At 39.9% G+C, this 22,027-nt stretch overlaps 1 protein-coding gene and 1 pseudogene across 1 annotated transcript; both read right to left on the bottom strand.

The window, feature by feature from the left end:
• Positions 1-1,247: 1,247 nt before the first annotated feature.
• On the bottom strand, positions 1,248-4,426 carry znf839 (zinc finger protein 839). The gene is made up of 2 exons (XM_036592809.1): positions 3,259-4,426; positions 1,248-1,516 (listed from the first exon to the last, which is right to left on the bottom strand). Exons 1-2 carry the CDS (start codon positions 4,189-4,191, stop codon positions 1,412-1,414), a joined length of 1,038 nt encoding a protein of 345 aa, XP_036448702.1. The 5' UTR covers positions 4,192-4,426; the 3' UTR covers positions 1,248-1,411.
• Positions 4,427-6,187: 1,761 nt separating this feature from the next.
• On the bottom strand, positions 6,188-14,015 carry LOC118824120 (annotated as a pseudogene).
• Positions 14,016-22,027: the final 8,012 nt, after the last annotated feature.

The following is a 22,027-nucleotide window of genomic DNA, read 5'->3' as shown; positions in this document are numbered from 1 at the left end:
AAAAGCTGTGTTTTGCTTAAGCTCAGAGATGGAGCATCTCATTGAATTTTACATTGATCTTGGATTGAAATATAAAGACGTGTCGCTTCTCAAAATCAAACATGATTATGCTATTAGTGAGCGCTAACTGAAACTGAGATCGAGTGTCCTCGTACAGTAAAAGCTACATTTACAGAGACTGCAGAGAACAATTGCTGAATAAACTCAGTGCAGACTGGCAAAACTGGGAAAACAGCTTTTAACGTTAAACAAAGTTCTAATGTAGGCAATGTTGTTAGGCACCTCTGGTCCTACGTTTGCTTGCTGTCTGACAAGCATATATTTAGCGAGGGAAGGCATTATCATTAACTTTTTTTTTCAAGCTGGCTCTAGTTAAAAAATATATATATATACAGCAATGCAGTCTGTCAGTTTTGGACAGACGTGTATGTGTTCATTTTCAAAACCTGATGTGCATTTTTATCATCTGTAACTCGGTGTGAACACCTCTAGAACAACAAAGGGGCTCTGCTAAGCAAACAGCTATACTGTGAATCTAAAAAACACAAAGTGATTTATTTTCTTATGTGCATGCTTATGTAAAGAAGAGGCATCTTAACTTTTTGAGTGGTGGCCACTTTCACAGGACTAGTTTTGGTAGCTTCCGTTACTGTCGCTTCCTCTGATGGTTTGGAGTCTTTTTCTGATGGAGGGCAAGTCTGGCTTTTGTCATGACTGGGATTTAATCTATAGTGTCTGTTCAAACCAGCCACGCCTATATAGGATTTCTCACAAGTTTCACATTTGAATGCTTTATGGCGGCGTGTTAAACCATCTGCTGCCTTCTTCTTTTCATCCTCATCCTCCACACTAATCTCAGAGTAGTCATCTGAATCAGACTGATGGCTCTCGGCCAAGTCCTCATTCTTGATGAACTTATAGTCCTTCACCTTGTGCTTAGGCGGTCGGGATACCCGGCCAGAGCGGGTCTGAATTTTCTGAGGCTTCTTCTGGCGATTCTTGACTCTGGGTTTTTCCTTTTCCTTTTCCTTTTCGATGGCAGGAGCCGAAACCTTGGTGACCACTGTAGTGACCTTAGTTGGCGGAGTCAATACTTTAGTGGTTGGGGACGAGACACTGGTGGGAGGAGTCGGAGTCAAGATCAACGTAGGAGGAGTGGCCACCGCAGTTGGCTTGGCTGCAGGATTCTTGGCAGGAGCAGGGCTAGAAACAGTGGCAGGAGCCTGGACTTTACGCACAATCGGAACAGAAATGCTGCTAACCACTGGAGCTGGCTTCTGAAGGAGAAGTTGAATGGGGGGCTCTCCTGGATTCTGTAAAAAATACTGCTGCTGTCCAGGCACAGGGGTAATGTGGATGATTTGAGGAGTGCTGACCGTTCCCACAGTGGAAACCTTCACCAGAGGCTGGCTTACTGGCAAACTTTGTGGCGCAGGATTGTGATGGGAGCAGCCTGCCGTTGCTTAATCTCCTGTTTCGGTGGGGCCTGTACTTGAATGTGGATGGGTTCAGCAGGCTGAAATTTAAACAACAGACAAAAAAAAAAAAATCACAGGCTGAAAAAATACTTAACAATAATCAATCTCTCTTAAAAAGAGTCTTAACTACTTAGTCCAAACCAATGGCTCCCAACACTAGCCCTGAAGTACCCCTGCCCTGCACGTTTTATTTAGTGTTTTCACTGCACCAACACAACCATTTTAACTGAATAATGATTTAGCTGATTAATTGGATTAGGTGTGAAAAAACAGGGAAAATACCAAAATATGAGGTGAGTTCCACTGGCTCGAGCACATGAATATTAATGGTATGACATAAAGGCAGGCCTAAATGACTCGACAAGGATATCTTAAATCCTTATCCTAAAGAATAATAATTTGGGCACTTGTTTTTGTAAAATTGCTTACAGAGACTGCACAAGTGAGTTATCAGCATTTGTCTTGGTTTCAGTGCCATAAGTTCGGAAATGATGGATTAGGACAAGCAGAAATCCTTTCAAAAACATTTCTGACAAATGGCATATAATTCAGAATAACATTACCCAATACACTGATGTAATCAGTCCCATCACTGATCCACTAATGAACAGAATATCAAGAATATTTGATCACAATTATACTTTGGTCGAAAGTGGATAATTGTTTTGCATATAAAAAATAACTCTATAAATCAGAAACCTTATGGCAAATTTTAAGTAATATGAGGGGGAAAGAGAAGAGGAGGCTCATCAAGAACAAACTTATAATCATAATGAAGATCTGTAAGCAGACAAATTTTCTACTTTTACATTACAGTTTGAAATTAAGTTTGGTAATGTTAACTAAACTATTTTACAGTACAGAAGAGAACAACACAGTCAGAGTAAAGGGTATTTCCACATTTTTTAACAAAATTTCAACATAATTCTCTCATCAACGTGCAAAGGAAGTCATTTAGAGTGCTCTGATGTGATATAGGCTAATTAACTGTAAAGAAATATAAAGACTCAGATTTCTTTACAATAGTGATGATAGGAACCAGGGCTAATTACACAACACAAATATAGCCCCTTTATTTTGCCATGTAAAATGACCAGTGAACCTACATGTACCCTCTAAATGTTTATATGTAATATTGATAAATGTCAAAATAGTGTAATTAAAAAAAAAGCTGTCTTGTGTTTTAGCCTTATAACACCTTGCATGTACCTCTCCACATTGAATGGCTTTTAAAACTAGATTTTAGGTGAAAATCTTATCACAAAACTATCATAAAACTATGTCTCAGACATCAGGCAGCATATTTGTAATGATTTCATGTAACAACTTTATGCGGGAGCTTTTAGAGGCATTAAACTCTTAAGACGTTTGGGTCCATGCACCACTATGAAACATTCTGACTTGGTAAGCTTCTCTAGAACCGAGTGTTTCACAGAAAAATCTCTAAAACTTTACAAAAAAACTCTCTGAACAACTTAATGATTGAATTATGCAAAAATGCTTAAAAATGGTCAGTCTGGGGGTTGGGGATTGAGTCATTCTAACAAGGTTCTGGCCATTATGAATGGCAAGCTTACACAGTACAGTGTAATCAATGCTTCTCTCTGGTCTTGTAGGCCTCCTGGCCAGCACGTCTTGCTACGTCTGCTCCAACATACCTGATTCAGCTTAACGTTAGATGGACGAAGACATCCTGCGTTGAAGCGGGTCAGCAGAGCAGAGGGGGCTCCAGAGTCAAGAATGAGGACCACTGAACTATACAACTCTTGACACATCTTACCTTTGGCTGGAGCGGGTGGGCTCCATTTTGCGACTGCTGTAGGGCGACCTGCTTGGCGGCGCTCTGCAGCTGCTGGGCTGCATTCTGGACGATGGTGAAGGGCTGCGGCTGAATAGTTGCGGTCAGCTGGCCCCCCGAAATCAGGTTCCCCGGTTCGAGCGTTATGTATGAGGTGGGCTGAGCCGCGACAGTCCTCTGCACTGTTTTGGGCGCTGCTGTCGTGTGAGCACGGGCTGCTTCTGCTTGAGCGATCACTTGGGACTTGTTAACGTGCTCTATAACCTGTTGCACGTCCACATTTGCTATAGTCCCGGTTTTCACGGTGGAAGAAGGAGCGGGAGAGGGGGCGGCGGCGGCGGGAGGTTTGGAGGTCTGGGGCTGCTCGAAGATACGAGCCGCTTCGCTGCCCGTGAGCTGGACCAGCTGCTGCTTCGACAGCTGCTCGAAGAGCTGCTGCTGCTCCTCGGCGGACAGCCCCGAGCTCTCCACGAAGCTGCCGTCGGGCTGAAGGTAAATGATGGTGGTGGCGGGAGCCAGAGCGTTTAAAAAGTCGCTGCTCACGGTGGTGCATTCCGCGGCCACGGCTCCCTCCACACTGTCGGACGTCTGTACATAAGACGTCAAAACCTCAGTTCCCAAAATGTGGCCGAGGACCTCCTGACAGCCCCCGCCGTCCACCTCTGTGGTCTCAGCACCCGACCCACCGTGTCCCTGCTGGGGCAGGCCTCGCTCAGCGTCCCCCGCGCCGCTAACGGTCGTGCTGCACACCGTAACGCCGCCGCGGTTTTCATCCACAGCGGCCGCTCCAGTCCTGGCCGACAGAAGAACCTGCGACTGGGTCCCACCGAGGGCATCGCCCCCTGCCCCCCCTGCTCCTGCTCCTGCTCCAGCAGCGCTGCCCGAGTTACTGCTCTCCTCTTCGTTGTCCGCCATTTTGAGTATGGAAGCTAACTGGCTGGCTCGGCTGCGGAGAGCGCGCCTGTACGGTCTGTAAAGAGGAGCTGCAGACGGAGAGAGAGCGGGAGCTCAGCCACAGCACACTGCTGTCTAACGTCGAGAGTGCCTGAAAGATTTGGTCAAAAACATCTCAAACTTGCTCAGCAATCCTAATCCTAAAGCGTGGGGCGGTGGGAGAGTAACAGTTAGCGGGGCGATAGAGATTTCCATCCATGCTACGACGGCGAGGAGGGACAACAACAAACACCGTCACTTCCGCCGACAGTTCGAATCTCTTTACCGAACCGATTCTTCCCAAATGTCCGATTCGGTAAATCAGAATTGGTTGCATCCGGAAATACCTCTTCTCACTGCCTTACTTGATTTTGCCTGATCTGCTTGTCGTGTGGATCCACATGCTAGTCAGTTTTCCCAGTATATTTAGGGCGACCACTGACAACAGATCAGACAAAACCAAACGGTTAGGAAAGGAAGAGTCATCCAGCTTTTCGGACGCAGCCCGATTCAGTGATTCATTACGAGTCAAGTCAACTTCATATTCATCCCCACTGATGACCATAGAGGAAATTTTGGATTCCGTTTACTACAGAGGTTCTTGGGGCACAAATGTACAGTGTCAGATTTTCTTATTGTACATTTTTCAGCCTTTGGGGGTAAATGAGTTAAAATGACTTCGGCCAGTGAGTCTGACTCGTTAATCCATTAGTCGTGACTGCAGGCGCAGACTGGCGGTGCCCATCACTAACAAACATCAGAGCAGCTTCAGGCCACATGGAGAGCATGTACTCAATTTTACTGGAAGACTTCAGCCGATAACACGAAGTTAAACGCTGCACAGATGCCAGAGGGGTCTGGGTGGTCGAATGTACTCGATGTTACAAGAGTTGTCAAAAGTTGAGGCCTTTCCCACTAAGACCTGCGGTACTGGTCCACACTTTGTTGACGTCAACATATCTCGTGGACACTATTTTCAAAGTGTGCCTTTGAGACAGACTTGTGCGACGTATATGCACGTATCATACCAGAATTGTTATCTATTGCACTTTTTAAAAATTGGTTAACTTGCTAATCTACTATGGCTCAATCTATATCACAAACATGCAAACATAACGCAGCTGTAATTACGTCACAAAAAAAGGCAATCACAAAAAATGTAAATGTAGAATATATTTAAAATATACTTTATATGTTTTGTCAAGTGGTGCAGATTAACTGAATTTATTGTCATAAGAATGCAAGGTTCTGTTAAACAGAGTGATATTCAATAAATCACAAAATCTCTCAAAAATGCTTTTATACAAAACTGCACAGACATGATGTCTCTGATTCTTACCATCCATTTGGAAAATGGCAATGGATCCCATGTAAAATGATTGACCGTTCTCCTCATTGGACTCGTGGTCATGTAGGGCGCACATAAAAAGATAAAGATTTTACCTTTACTAAAAAATGTGCATTTTACTCAACAAGATTGCACAGACCAAACATACACTTGTCAAGTAAACAGTCACTTTAATTCACTAAAACAAAGCAGTAGACTCAGATTCATTCAATTATATGCATTCATTAAGTAACTAGTCATTTACAAGCAATTTTATGTTATAGGCCTACTTTAGTTATATGCAGAGAATGACAGAAATGACCTATCAGATCCGTACAACAAGCTTAAAGCTAAAGTTAGCAAAGTTTGACTTTGGTTTGGCTTCATTTCTCTGAAGGGGAATTTACTGTCCATCTTAAGCTAAATAAGGACATTCAAGATTTTGTTTGGTTACCAGTGTTGCACTAATGCTAGCTCTTCATTAGCTATTGATCACTTGCTAGGCTATAAGTCAGGATTAGCACTGCAGGGGTTCCCGGTATGAAGTATTTGCGCAATGCATGCTGGGTATTGCAGTGAGAGAACATTGATGAAGGAAAACATGAAGACAGTGTAAAATGTAAAAAAAATCAAATACTAGTTTTAGGCTGGGAATGCTCCTTTAAGATCAAGTTAACAAAGTACTTAGCATTATGAAGCTTTCAGAAATGCGCCTGAGGTTATTTTTCCACTAAGACATTTTCTTTAAGTTGCTCTGATTTCGATTTAATTTCCTCCAGTCTTTGTTATGGGTGAGATGATCAGTGGAGCTGAGTTATTCTTATCATTAACACCAGGGCAGAAGTATGGATAGAGTTTCTCAGTGAAACACTGACCAGTGAAAGAGTAGATACGAAACCTGGCCTCCACATCATAAAAGGAGACCAGGCCTTCCTCATAATCCACAAACACCCCCACTTTCTGGGGCTTTCCTCTGAGGGAGAGGGGGACTGAGCGACCAGTACCAGCCTTGTACTCCTTCTTGTTGGTCAGAATCACGGTCCAGAACCCGTCCTTAGGGCTCAGTGTAATCGCCCCCTTTCTGTTGATGGACCCTTTGGCAACTCCTAAACTCCACTCAGTCTTTCCCTTGACTTGCACTTCATAATAAAACCTTCCTGAGGAGAATTCCTCCCTTCCCAGCACCATGATGTAATAGGTGAATCTCTTTGGGTTGTCAGGGAGATTCTGTTTTATGTCTCCACAGGTCACTTGTTTTCCATTCTCAGACAGGGTGAGTTTGGGATGAGCTGTATCAGGATCCAGAGTCACATCCACTGAGAGAGAAATATAAGCATGTGATAAGAGCATACAGGGAATATAAAGTCATAAATGCATCATGCAGTGGATCAGAATGAGTTACTCTTCGATTACATTTTATAGTGAATTTTGAATAATGGGTCTTAATTTAGTTCAATGGGTAGAAAAGGGTGAGAAAGTCAGAAAGCACAGCATACCTGCATACTGCTGAATCCTCTTCAGCTCTGTGTAGGTTAATCACAACAAAAGTTATTATTTGTTTAATCTACAATAGATTGTTCTGATCTAATCATGGATTACATTTTTAAAAACATTTTATTGATCAAAAACTTTTCATATAGCCCTCTCACAAAATATTCTTTCTGTAAACTTTCACTATATGTCCAAAAGGTATCCAGACCTAAACTTCATTTACCGAATGATAACTCGAAGTTCCCCATTACGGAAAGTTCCCGCAAAATATGGCTGGCTGGCTTAACAGCAGCAAAAAAAGTCATTGTCCAGCATTGGCTACCCCCTCACAACCTGTCCATATGGCACTGGCTCCATACCTTACTGGATATCCTATATCTGGAACTGTCATCTGCAAGACTTGGCAATGCTGCACCCTAGAACTCTTGATAAATGGATTCACGGAATTCCTAAAATCAGGACCCTTGTGCTTGCTTAACTATATGCTGTGTTTAAGTTGTGAATGATGTAACTCATTTTCATGTGTCCTATGTTATAGCTATGACTTTTTGTGTGTGTGTGTACGTCCCATGTGTGTGGGTCGGGGCTGGAATGGGGGGTTGTTATTCTTTAAATGAAAAATAATAAAAAAATGAATCACAAAAAGTATCCAGACAACCCATCAAATAAGTGAGCAAATAAATCTAATTTACACAATTCTCAACGTATACTAGATGCGGTTGGTTAGCTGAGACATGTTTGCTGTCTACATTTAGTTTCTTTAGTTTGGTGCTGAATATATGAGACTAACAATGCTCACAAACACTAGAAGTCAATAGTCACCCAAAACTTTTCCATAAAATACCCCCCAAAACTTCTCACAACCTGGTCAAACCACATCCAGGTCTTCGGTAAGATCATTGTCAGTGTGGTTTAGGACAAGGTATGACTTATTGTAAACTGTAAAAATAAGTAAAATTTTGCAACATTTAGCTACACAGTGACGTTATGTTGATTTTCACTTCACATTAAGTCATATTGTCCACATCAACATCTCTGCACAAGTTTAACGAAGACCTGGATGTGGTTTGAGCAGGTTGAGAGACATTTTGGGGATGTATTTTCAGAAAAGATTTCGGTGACAATTGACTTCAAGTGTTAGCCTTAGCTCCAGCGCTAACCTAAAGAAACTAAATCTGGACACCACACATGTCTTGGCTGTTCAAAATTATTGCCAATAGACTGTGATGATTTGGAGCAGCTGCACAAAGGTCACCGTTCCCAATGCCAAGCATTGGTTAGAGGGGTATAAAGCCTCCCAGCTTTGGTCTGTGGAGCAGTGGAACTATGTTCTCTGGAGTGATGAAGCTTCATCCAGTACCTTTGGGATGAGCTGAAGTGGCATTTGCTATCCACAGTGACACTGACCTCACTAATACTCTTGTGGCTTGCAATCAAATCCTCACAGCAATGCTCCACCATCTAGTGTAATTGTTGTATAATTGTTGAATGAGGAGTGTGTATCTGAAAGACATGTCAAGTATGAAAAAGCTTCACCTGAGTCACACAGTTTCTCATTTAGAGTCTCCCGAAGCTGAGACAGAGCTTTCCTCACCGGCTCCACACTCACATAAGTGTCGATGTGGATGCCGGTCCAGTTCTTCTTGTTTGGAGGGCTGCGCAGGGATGAACAAATCTACAGTCCAGTAGGAGAGAGGAGAAATCCCTCAGCATGGGCAGTGTTGTTGTACATGCGTTGTCATTGAGCAGATATGGGACACTGACCTGTATGAGGTGAAGGTGGTCCTCAGTGTGTGAGAGCTGCTCCAGTTCAGTGTCTCTCCCCTTTAACTCAGTGATCTCCTGCTCAAGCTCTTTGATGAGGTCTTCAGCGTTCCTCTCAGCTGCGCTCTGCTTCTCCTCCATCACCTTAAGCAGCTCAGCCTGGCTTCTCTCAATGGAGCGCATCAGAGCAGTGAAGACCTCAACACTGTCTGCAATCTCTTTCTCTGTGTTTTTCTAAATAATGAAGAAGCTTTCACTGTAATGAAATGACTGAATGGAGTAAGTGGTGAGCATATGCCTAATGTAAGCTTGTTAATTCAGTGAAATTAAAATAGAATACAGAATACAGTAGATCGAGCGTTTCACCTACTTTTCGGAGCTCTACCGAGAACTTGATCTCATCGATCTTCGTCATTCTCAATTGGATCATCTGCTGCAGCTCCATCTGCGTCTTCACCAGTTGCATCTGTGAAATTGTGCTTTTTAAAATTTTTATGTCAAACTTGCTTTGATAATTAAACACAGTCATACGCAAAAGTTTGGAAGTGTTGGTCAGATGATGTTTTGTTGATTTTCTAAGTGAAAATATAATAAGAACACATTGGAGTCAGAAGTGAGAGAATTTCTGGACATTTCTGCACATTTAAAACACAGTTGCTGTTTATTTGCTGAATTTAAGTGAAATATAAATTGATATGGTGTGTTAAATAAATCCCTTAAATAAACATTTAATAGAATACAAATCGGACAGCTGGGATAGGCTCCAGCACCCCCCGCGACCCAGAAGGAGAAGCGGCTTAGATGATGTGTGTGTATGTGTAGAATACAAATTGTGCACTAAAAATGCAGAACATGCCACGTTTAAGTGTGTTCTCTGTAGACAGTGTGTTAACTTATTTTCACTTAGAAAAACAACAAAAAGTCATTTGACTGAGGTGAGGTGTTGAAACCTGTATACTGCATACACTCATATGCAAAAGTTTGGGTGTCTCTGAACAAATGTGAAAATAAGTTAAAACGTCCTCTACAGAGAACACAATTCTGCACATTTTAATTCACAGTTACTGTTTATTTGCTGAATTTAACATATCAGAAAAAAACATGAAATGTGAAATTGTGCACTAAAATTTGCCAAAAAATGGCATTTACATTTGTTCCCTGTAGAGGATCTGTTATTTTCACAGCAAAACATCTTGTCTGACAAGGGGTGTTCAACCTTTTGCATTTGACTGTATATGTTTTTTGGGTTGTTTTCCATTGTTACCCAATTTTACGTCCCATTTTGTTGTGGCCAATGACCCCCACACAGTGTTACCAAGCTGAGAGGGTGAAGGCTAGCACAAGCTTACTTTAAGACCCATGAAGTGCCACCGCATCTTTTTAGATTGTCTTCAACACAATGTCATTGGATGGCTCAACATGCTTGGAGAAGGAAGCTAACTGCTAACCTCTGTTACGTCAGCTAACAGACATCTGCTTTAGCTAGCATCATGCTGAGTGATGGGGAAGAGGGAGGGCCTTTGCTTTACCTCAATCCTTGTTGATCAGCCAAGACATGTTTTGATGGCGAAAGTTTCTTTGGTATTGCAGTGTAAGCTAATACCTATAGACCCTTTCCACACATACAATTTTACATCAGAATTTAACATTAATTAATTATATAAACTAATTTGCATATTTTTTTGTATCTCAATTTTCCCTCTGACATGAGACATCCATTAATTTTTTAGCTTCATTAGCCTCGTAGCTCCTCTATGAAACTTCAGACACTTAACGTGTCTTGGCCAAATCCATTACATTTAAGGCAAAGCAAAAAATTTATTTCAGTGAACTCTTCTTTAAGGTTTATGTTAATGAGTATATCTCACCTTCCTCTGTCCACTCTCCTCCTCCATGGGAACAGTGTTGTGAGTCTTGTGGTCTGTCTCAGTGCAGAACTGACACACATACATCTGTTCATCTCTACAGAACATCAGCAGGGGTCTCTCATGCTTCTGGCAAATGTAGTCCTCCAGTCTCTTCACTGGGTTGATTAATATGTGTTTCTTCAGCTTCGCAACTGTATGCGACTCTAAATGAGACTTACAGAAAGTCACACCGCAATCCAAACAGGATTTCAGAGCCTTCAGTTTCACTCCAGTGCAGATGTCACAAAGAATCTCAGGCTGATCAGGCAGACTACTTTTCTTCTTGAAGTGTCCTACAGCTTCTGTCAGTGTTGTATTGATCTGGAGTTCTGGTCTCTTGGGGAATTCTTCTTTACATAATGGACAGCAACATTGTTGATTGTTGTCCCAGTAATTTGTAAGACAGGTTCTGCAGAAGTTGTGTCCACACTGGGGTCGTGACTGGATCGGTGAACACATCCAGACAGACAGAACACTGGCGCTGTTCTTCAGACAGGAGACAGCTGGAGTCACTTGCAGCTGTTTTTTAATAGATTGACATATCATAGAAATTGAATTATTCTTTTTTTTTATTATGAATTATGAGCCAATAAAATTAGCTTGTCTGGTTTGAGATATTTATGCGAATGTGCCTTGAAAACTTGGCAAAGTCACCATATGAACTTTGATTTGAAAGGTGGTCATAGAAGGATTTTGCAGAATTCTAAGATGAATGTGAGTTAAATTGTTATAATAATCATGAATCATGTAAATGAAGGATCTATACAGCAGCATTTCCCAATATTGGATGTGTTACTTCCCTTTTCAAAAGAACTAGCAGTGAGGTCAGGAGTCATATGACCAATAGCAGTCTGGAATGTTTGGGCTTTTCCTTAAAAAGACATTTTCAAAACTCATCATACAGGTTTAAAAACACGTCATTCTGGCTTTACGTTTATTGAAGAATTATATACAAGTAATCACTTTTGTGTGTGTGTGTGTGTGTTCGTTTTTCCAGCATTAATAATTATTTACAAGGTAAAGTTAGTTATTTAAAGTTAGTTATTAAAATTATCAATGCAAATCAGTTTTGTTTAGTTTCTGAAATATTTACTCAATATTGTATTTGAGCGTACTGACTAATCTTTTCAGATAAACTGCAGAAAATGCTCAAATTCCCACTTGACACCTCTGGGCCCAGTAAGCCCACTAACACCTTTCTATTGCATCTGTCAGTAGATTTTGAATGGAAGCCTAGTGTCTAAAAGTAACACAAGGCTTTTAAGCTCTCTTTGTTGAGGCAGGCCCACAGTACGTCATATTAGAAGATGTACTGTAAGTAAAATACTGTCTGCAGAGTTTACACCCCATCTTCTTAGAATCATTACAAATTTTAACAGTATATCTGCTATGTTTCTAAAAAATAAACATAAAAAAGTGAATACATAAGCTCCAAAATTAATGAGTCTAGTAGACTGACAGAATCTTAGTCAACTAAAAACAATAAAAACATGATCAGTCTTGAAAAGAGTGTTTCTTTAGTTCTTAAGCTTGTATATTATCAAGCTTCCTTTTGCAAACTCGTCCTTCCTATCAGACAGATCAGACGAATCTATATAAATAATTAAATGGTTAAGATGTAAGTCATTTAGAATGTTATGATGTGAAAATGTTTATCGTAGAGAAACATACAGACATAGACATATGAAGGGATGTAAAATATCTCCCATAATCAAATTTGAATCTTTTTGATATAGAATATGTTTCTTACACCTAGGAATAGTAATTCTTTGGCTTGTGTCTCTGTGAGGCTTGTGACATGTTCTTTGAGAAGGACGCTGTGACCTGAGATAAGGACTTGTTTATGCCCATCTCCAATCTATTCTACAGGACTTGTCGATGACCTGTGGTGCCAGAGTTAGAACATCATTATATAACTGGGACTGGGTGAAAGGTGACCATTCGGGAACCTTCAAGGCCTTAAGATGATGATGAGGGACACTGTATTTGTTGACTGAATCTCTCCAAAGACACTGTGTTCGGTTTAGTTTCTAAGCCCCTCCAAGTCTGCGTTATAGTAGTGTTGATTTTTAATGATGAGTCGGCAATTGTCTATGTAGATTGTCTGTTTTCCTTATAATTTGCATAAAGCAATAATGGCTTTGACTGAATCGGTGTAAGATGGGGAAGACACCTGCAGGTGCTCTGAACCCCACCACACTCTCTCTCTCCCCTCTAAGTTTTAGCCTGCTGATTTTCTTCAAGCATTTCTATTAGTTAAGCCCTTGTGTGTGAGGTTATGTGTGTTTCTCTCAGGCTTCAGGTAGCGTATCCATAATTATTTTGTTTAATAAATTTTTGAGGTGTAGTTGCTTCAGACATCTGGTTCCTATCACCACCACTGTGAACAATCCTGACTTGGTATGTTTCTCTAGAACAGAGCATCACACAAACAACCACTTTGTTTACATCTTAATTCTACAGAATTCCCCTTTTACTGGATGTACCGTAAAGCCAAAGTCAAAAAGAGGAGAATACACAACCATATTTAATGTAACTTACGCAGAAGTAGTTCCTCCGTACTGTTACTTCCTACTTCTCCCGGTTGTGTTGATGAAGATTCTGCCATTTCGTCTTCTTCTTGAATCCTTTTGAGCAAGATATCACATCACTCAGATAACACAGGCTGTTTAACAGTATGAGGTAGCACTGACTGATTAGTGAACACACCTGTTTACTGCTTCAAACATAAATATTCTATCATGCATGACCACATAAACAAGGGAAGAAGAGGCCTTAAGTGTACAATGTTATTTATCTGCAGTCTGGTATAACATATTGATTTTATTAATTATTTTTTTAATCTCATGTAACAGTGATTATCATTCTGCTGTGTATCATACTGCTGTGTTTGTTTAAGCATTTGTGTCAACTATACTTCTAACAGACACAACACACCAACCCTCGACCCCATTCAGTTTAGCTCACATGCTTGGTCAGCATATTTTCAGTAACGATATTTCAGTAAATTTTTAAAATCACTTTCCACTTTTTATATCTCCATCTGACGTTGTTCACTCGTGTCATCCTCCCAAACACAACCTGGCAAAACCAAAGTATGAAACATGCAGTGAAATACGTACCTTTATTTTTCTCTGTGGAGTGTCAGAACCGCCTGTGTTCAGACTCTTCTCAGATTTATTCAATATCCTATAGTTAAAGTCAACACCTTTAAACTAGGAAGTTGGCAAACTTCCTAATTTATTTAGTTTCACTATAACTTAACTGGTGCAGTGCCAGTGTCCAGTGTATTTAGTGGTCTAGAAGTGGTTCCTCATTTCAACAAGTTGGAGAGACCAGAAAGGGTTGTAACACAGGGAGAAGTTTTAACAACCCCAGTGTCACCAGAAAGAAGATTGAAGGCATATTTATGTAACAAAGCCTAATTCTGACGGAAGAAAGTTACATTTCATCTGGATTTCAGCTTTTTGTCACATTTAAGTTCCAAACAAATGTGTTAAAAAAATCTAGCAATCCGGTGAATGTCCAGGACGGGGTAGCTCATAACACATGGTAACGTGGGAAGGCCGGCCATAGGACACTCACATATCTCACATGAACCTACTCAATAAGGTTAACTTTAACTGTTAACAGCTTCTTTTTATCTTGAACTAGTGTGGTTGTTTGACTTACAAAGTGAAAATATGTCAACATTTAATAAATGAAGTGGGGCGGCACGGTGGCGCAGTGGGTAGCGCTGTTGCCTCACAGCAAGAATAGCCTGGGTTCGATTCCCAGCTGGGCGACCAGGGTCCTTTCTGTGTGGAGTTTGCCTGTTCTCCCCGTGCCTGCGTGGGTTTCCTCCGGGTACTCCGGTTTCCTCCCACAGTCCAAAAACATGCAGTCAGGCTGATTGGATGTGCTAAAATTGCCCCTAGGTGTGTGTGTGACTGTGTATGTCTGTCTGTCTGCCCTGCGATGGACTGGCGACCTGTCCAGGGTGTATCCTGCCTTCCGCCCAATGACAGCTGGGATAGGCTCCAGCGACCCAGAAGGATAAGCAGTTTAGATGATGTATGTATGTATGTATGTAAATAAATGAATCATGTTGTCTTTAAGTAACTGGTTTATGTAAAATGGACAAAAATGAATGAAAGTGCATTTCAGTTAGTGAAAGCTGTTTACGTTGATCCAAAAAGAAATTTTTTCCAAAGAAACAAAAATAAATGTTTTAAAGGTTCAAACTGAAATTAGTTCATACAATTTATTTTTTGAGTGAAATGTACTGAAATGTTCTCCAGTGAATGTTGCTGTTACAGCCTGCCCCCTACCCCACAGCCTACTTACCTGCTTTGTGAGTAAGCAGTAGATTTCTACACTATCACTATTTGTAACAGACAAATATGGGTATCATTTATCAGAGTTTGAAAGGTGGAGCACAAACAACCAGAGAGCTATATATCTAAGTTTTCCATGTTTTTAAAACATACAGTCAGAGACACAGCCAAGGAGTGGTCAGTGTCACCCTTCTGGTCAGCCTGGTTATGGAAAGGGAAACAGTCATCTATCATCAATAAAGCATCAATATCACTTTATGGTGAAAATTTGTCATCAGTGTAGTTACCAATCAGTTACAAGATAATGATGCTGCATTTAGTAATTAGCATATATTGCTGTGATTGGCTAATTTGCTCAGCAAACAGGTCAGTGAATGCATGCTGGATCCTTTAGCAGAGCTGCTCTATGAGATACACTATGAAGGAGGCTATGTGATGGTAAGAGGAGTTAACTATCAAAAACTAGTCAGCTATAACCGTTTATTATACTATCTAATTTATTTTTACAGTTAAATACATGCATTTTATTGTATTTTTACATGCGTGTTGTAAGTTCTTTATCCAGTGCTGTCAATCATTAGACTCATGTGTGACCTGTAGAGAGGAAAAAGGATTCATTTTTAATAATTGATAGGCTTATGCCAATACAGGAACAGCAGAAACACTCTTAAAAAGGATTACAGGATTACAGATTTTACCTACTGTTTATGATCTGACAATAGGGCTCAGTTACTCAAAGTACAAACAGCACAACTCCCTTACAAAGCTAAACCTCGTGTTAAAACCTGTTCTTCCCAAAACAACATTTTTGCATCAGATTGCATCAGAAAAAATCTGTGCTTGCAGCAAAACAAACAAACAAACATACAAACAAACAAACAAACAAAATAAGAGGTAACTTTGGCTTCATCCTCTTTGCTATTTTGGGCAAGTCACAGCACTGCACCTACACGACAAGCAGTGTTCTCCCTGGCTAACCAGTGATGGAGGTGTGGCCTGGCGTGGCATATTCATCCTTGGATAGGCCCAACATCTACACCGAGTTGTTGGTTTATTAAGTACATCACCTACCTTCACACAAACTGCATTCTAACTCATACATCACAACAGCATTTCTAGGAACAATTTAGTACTGAACAATTTAATTCAACTGAGTGGCACTGGAACGGGCTCTACATATGCCAGTTTTCATGCATAACTGTTTTTAAGGTCTGTGATCCACAATCTTGAGGATAAGAAAAGCTTGTGAATCAAAGCAGGTGAATGGCAAGAAACACACAAGTGAAAACACCACAACAAGATAAAATACATCCCATTTCAACTTTGGTTTCAGAATGACCACTCACTGGTGAAAATTCAGGAGGGGCAGGGGGACAAGTTTCCAAGGACTTCAGAAAGCTTGTAGACTATAGAAAGCCTGCAGTGATCAGAGTGTACAGTGAAGGGGTCTGTAGACTATAGAAAGCCTGCAGTGATCAGAGTGTACAGTGAAGGGGTTTGTAAACTATAGAAAGCCTGCAGTGATCAGAGTGTGCAGTAGAGGTGAGTCAGTGACTGACTTTCAGTGTCATTTTTCCATCTTTTACCTGTCTCATATGAGTACTGCCACAATAATCTTGATTATTACATTTTTTTGCCCATGCCAGGTCATTACAGGGAGCAGCTCCATGAGGCATTCTCTGTATGGCATCAAAAAGACACTATCATGACAACTAGCATACAGCAGATGGCAGCATTCAACCAGTCTGTGTTTTTGGTATTTGCCACTTTTGTGCTGTGAAACATCAGACTCAACACCTGTTTACATCACTTCTGTAGCCTATATACTACATTGACAGAAAAATTGAATTCCAAACAACAGGAGTCATGTCACAGGTCAGGCCCTATGTCTAACGTTAGAATCTGTTATATTCTACTGTTTGTCTAGATGTAACCTATAATAGGGGAAATAAACACACTCAGTAAGGAGCTTGAAGAGGTTCCGCATTTGCTCAAAATGAAAATTTCAGTTTATATTGTCTCCAATTATAGTCTTCAGAGGAGAAATAGTAGACAGAAATTGTGTAATGTGCATAAAACACTGGGCAGTACTCTCCCTCATCTATGTTGATGTTCTTTTTTCAAGCAAAAATGAATCAAATGAATATTTGAAGTATGAATCAGGATAATTCTAGATTTTTTCATAACAAAATAAGATTTAGAAAGCCTGGCTGTATTTGACTTTCAATTGTAGAATAAGACATGTTGTGTAGTACAAAAAAAAAAAAATCAAAAAAGTTAAGACAGTATGTAAAATCCAAATAAAAACAGAATCCACTTTGGCCTGTATTTAAACAAAAACAGTAAAAGACAAGATTCAGTGTTTTACCTCATCAACTTCATTGTTTTCTTGTTAATATTTGCTCATTCTGAAAGATATGCCATGTTCCACGGTGGGACAGGGGCAATTTAAGACCAGGAACATTGTGAATGTTCAAAAAATCATCTTAAACAGGTGATGCAACCAAGCATGGGCATGAAAAAGCATCCAGGAAAGGCCTAGTCCAGCAAGAATGGTTTGAGGTTCACTACTTTGCCAAAAAATGAGTCCATATTCCATCTTCAACAGTGCATGACATCATCAAAAGATTCATAAAATCTAGAGAAATTTCTGTGCATAAAGAGCTGAAAACCACACATGAATGCCTGTGACCTTCCATCTCTCAGCACTGCATTAAAAGCCAGCATGTTTCTGTGATGGATATCACCACATGGGCACAGCAATATTCTGACTAATCATTGTCAATAAACACCGTCTGTTGCTGCATCCACAAATGCAAGTTAAGACTGTTCTATGCACAGCAAAAATCATTTGTCAACAACGTTCAGAAGCACTGCCAACTTCTTTGGGTTCGAGCTCATCTGAAATGAACTGATTCACAGTGGAAGCGTGTTTTGTGGTGTGTTGAGTCAACTTTTCAGATTGTTTATGGAACTAATAGACGTCATGTTCTCCAGGCCAAAGAAGAAAAGGACCATCCAGTTTGTTAACAGCGTGAAGTTCAAATGGAGTCTGTCATGGTATGAAAGTGTATTAGTGCCAATGTCATGGGTAACTTGCACATTTGTGAAGGCACCATTAATGGTGACAGATATATACACAGTTTGGAGAAACATAGACAATGTCTTTTTCAGGGATGTTCATGTTATTTCAACATGACAACAGCAAGCTACTTTCTACATGTGTTACAACAGCATGACTGTGTAATTAGAGAGAGCAGGTGTCAGAGCTGTCTCACACTGAAATGTGTGGTGCATTATGAGGTACAAAAAATGACAACAAAAGCCTCAAATGTTTGTGCAGCTGAAGACTTGTATAATGGAAGAATGGCAAACATTCCACTTTCAAACTGGATCAATTTGTGTCTTCATTTCTAAAGGATTATTAAGTATCTCTGTTCCATCTTTTGGTGTGTGGTGCAGACATGAATTTTTAATTTTAGTATATTTACAAAAAAAAAAGTTTGTACACTCTTAAAAAAGCTTCTGTAAAGACAATGGTTCTATATAGAGCCATGAACACTCAAAGAACCATTTGCATGCTTAAAAGATTCTGTGCATGGTAAAATTATTCTTGATAAAGAATGTGTTGTATATTGTTCAATATACAATCTTTTTGAAAATGGTTCTATACAGCACCAAAAAGGGTTCTTCTACTGTTACAAGCTTGACATCGTAACAATAGCAGAACCCTTTTTAATGCTATATAGAACCATATACAACACATTCTCCATCAATCTGAAGAAACATTTCACCATTCAAAGAACCATTTAAGTTGCAAATGATTCTTTGAGTGTTCATGGTTCAATATAGAACCATTATCTTTACTAAAGAACCTCTGATGAACCATCTTTAGTGTAAGGTAAGACAACAAATATTACTGTTATCAATATAAATAAATATACTGTTTTCAATTGAATACAGGTCAATTATCATTTACTAATCACTGCTTTCTGTTTTTATTTGAATCTCACCAAACCTTTTAAAACTGAGGTTTGTTTATTGTCAACATCGTTTGACATGTGCTGTTATTTTCGAATTGGCCACATTCCAAGCAACTCAAGCATCAAAATATCTAATCACTTCATCCCACTGTGGCTCAAATGATAATGCAGATTTTGCACTTACATGAATGATCTTATCTCCGTCTCAGGCCTAATAATCTTATCATAGATAAGTCGAGTTTGCCATGGCTGATGCCTGTGATGTCCAGCATTAGTGACTTGGCAGGATTAGCTCAAGTCACTTTAATGCTGAACTCCTCTTAGAATGACTGCCTAAAACCTGAGGAAACCTGTGATCCCAAACAGAAGAACTGCAGATCCTCACAAACAGCTCAACTAAGCTCTCTCATAGAGCTATACACAGCACAGCAGATGCCATAGACATCACAGCAGATGATTTAAAGAATAACACGATTTTTTACATTATTTTTAAGAGGTATGGCGCAGTTTTATTGTGCCAGAAATTTAAAAAAGCTTGTTTTTATCTACAAAACCCAATGTCCAACAAACACATTTGTGACCATTATTGTTCTAAATAGGGATCTGTTGGGAAATGGGATAGAGATATAACATATTTTGTTACTTTATAAGCCAGGCTTAATCACTCCAGATGTCAACAAATTAATTACACTGACACTAAGTAAATTAAATTAAATTAGGACTGAATTAACAGTGTGTATCAATAATCTGTTGACAGGCCTCGATAATAAGGGCAGGATAGGATCAGCAACACAGATTGTGTGTGTGTGTGTGTGTGTGTGTGTGTGTGTGTGTGTGTGTGTTTGTGTTGAGGGGGGTGTTTTGGAGAAATCCTTGTGGAATTCGTAACAGACAACTCTAATCAACATGTCCAAATTCTATTTTTTTTTTCACTGGAAAAGGAGAGTTACATATTTACAATGCAATACAATATCACTGTATATCACTGTTGTCGGAACAAAACCTTGTATCTCCAAAATGATTTTGAACTTTACAGGAAAAAAATAAATTACTTTTATTGTGCATATATTGTTATATAGTAAATGGCAACTGCCATTTTCAAATTATGTAAAAAAAAAATTCAACACATCATCACTGTTCATTTGCTGAATTTATCATATTGGAGAAAAATTAAAACAAAATGTGGCCTTTGCAAAAGTTATGGCACATTTTATATTTTGTTGTTTTCCAGTATGTTAATTTTCAGTAAATACACAGAAATTTGAACTAAAATTTGCAGCAAACACCATATTTAAGTGTGTTCTCTTTAGAACTGTAGAAGAAAATCAATAAAACATACTTTCACCAAGGGTGTTCAAAATTATATATATACATAGATACACACATCATGACTCAGTTCAGAGGTAATGACCATGCAGAGCAGTCGGCTAACACTATGACGCAGACTATTTATACTCCACTGATGACTTCATGATACATTACACATTGAACTTTTAGCTAAAACCAGCCCTACTATTACAGGTAAGAAACATCACCATTATTTACTTTGACGGCAATCAGTTTACTGATAGTCTAGCTGGGTAAATAAACAACTAGCAAACTATCTGGCTTGAAAGAGTAAGATCTGGGAAAAAATAATTGCATTGCGATTCTCTTTTGAATGATTCTGCATCGACGCATAAATCATCATCAGACAAGATAAATATTGTGAGTTGGGAAAGTGCATTCACACTGTATTTGAATGCTGCTGCTACACCTAAACCAAAATGGTAGCATATTCATACATAACTCACTGTGCTAAATAATAAAGTAAGCTAACACTGCTTGCGAAGATTTATATATACAAAAAAAACAGGATGTGGGCTATGGAAATCCAAACATTAAGATATATAAGGAATAACGTTTTAATCACATCTTGTCTCCCTGAATCCAAATCGAATTACAAGGTGCCTAGAGATTCCCTCTGCTACCTGGCGGATAGCTAGACAGGAGGAACCCAAGGAATCTCCAAAAAAACATGTAAATGTGCGAGAACATGCACTCATAGTTTATGAAATTTTGCAAAGAGAAACAGCTAGGATGAGCTACTAGCGACGCATGAAGGATAAAAGCATATTAATGCATCGCCATAAGACAGGGAGCGAGCATGAGCAGTGGCGTCTGTAATTTAGGCTGAGAGCACCTTATCTGGAGCTGCTTTCATACTCTCTCCCATATGTCTGTCATGCACTGGCCCTGCTGTTTAATCTGGCCAGATTGAGGCCTCTCAACTGTGGCGGATTACAGCCGCTGTCACAGAGCTTTGCTCTGTCGCTCAGCCTACATACAGAGCAAGGGTGCATTTCAGGCCTGATGGAGCCACTGAAAATGACACGACTAGAACACGGCTGCTTTAAAGCAGAGTTTTGTTATGCCACTACAGCTGATATTCTTTATGCTAGCTACACAGCTGAATAAAACTGAGATTCATTAATACAGGAGATGTAAAAGCTCACTTGAGATGTTTTTTGGACTGTTCAGGATGTTAAATATAGTGTTTTTCACCTCTTTTGCCATTTTCCTTTGTTTACTCTGATCTAACCGACAGCAAACAGCTTTGGGCCAGTTCTGTTGTTCCTGTGTGATTGTTAGTTGGCAGATGCTGGACAGCTTCAAACGATTTTGCCTTGTGTATATATTTGTGGGCTAATTCTGGCCTGAATGCTGTGGACCAACAATGTAGTTGGGCCAGCTTGGGCCACATCCCTTAATTCTACTCATTTTACAGTGTGTGGGCCAGATCTGGGCTGAAGACCTAGCCGTATACTGGACCGGAACAAACCAAAGGATGAGGCACACAAGTGGGCCAGACAAATTTTGCTACCTGGGAAGCATTCTCGTTGTAATACATAATGTTAGAAATACATTATATATCTGATATACACAAAATTTAGGTCTTCAAAACTCCGGACTGGGGCTTTAACTCTTCCAAGCAAGAGAGAGATTTCATATTTCATCACGATTCTTTGAAAAAATTTAACGCATAGCTCA

Source organism: Colossoma macropomum, unplaced genomic scaffold (assembly GCF_904425465.1).
Source record: "Colossoma macropomum unplaced genomic scaffold, Colossoma_macropomum, whole genome shotgun sequence".
Taxonomy (NCBI): domain Eukaryota; kingdom Metazoa; phylum Chordata; class Actinopteri; order Characiformes; family Serrasalmidae; genus Colossoma; species Colossoma macropomum.
The sequence above is the reverse complement of the archived record's forward strand: the minus strand, read 5'-3'. Positions and strand labels throughout refer to the sequence as shown.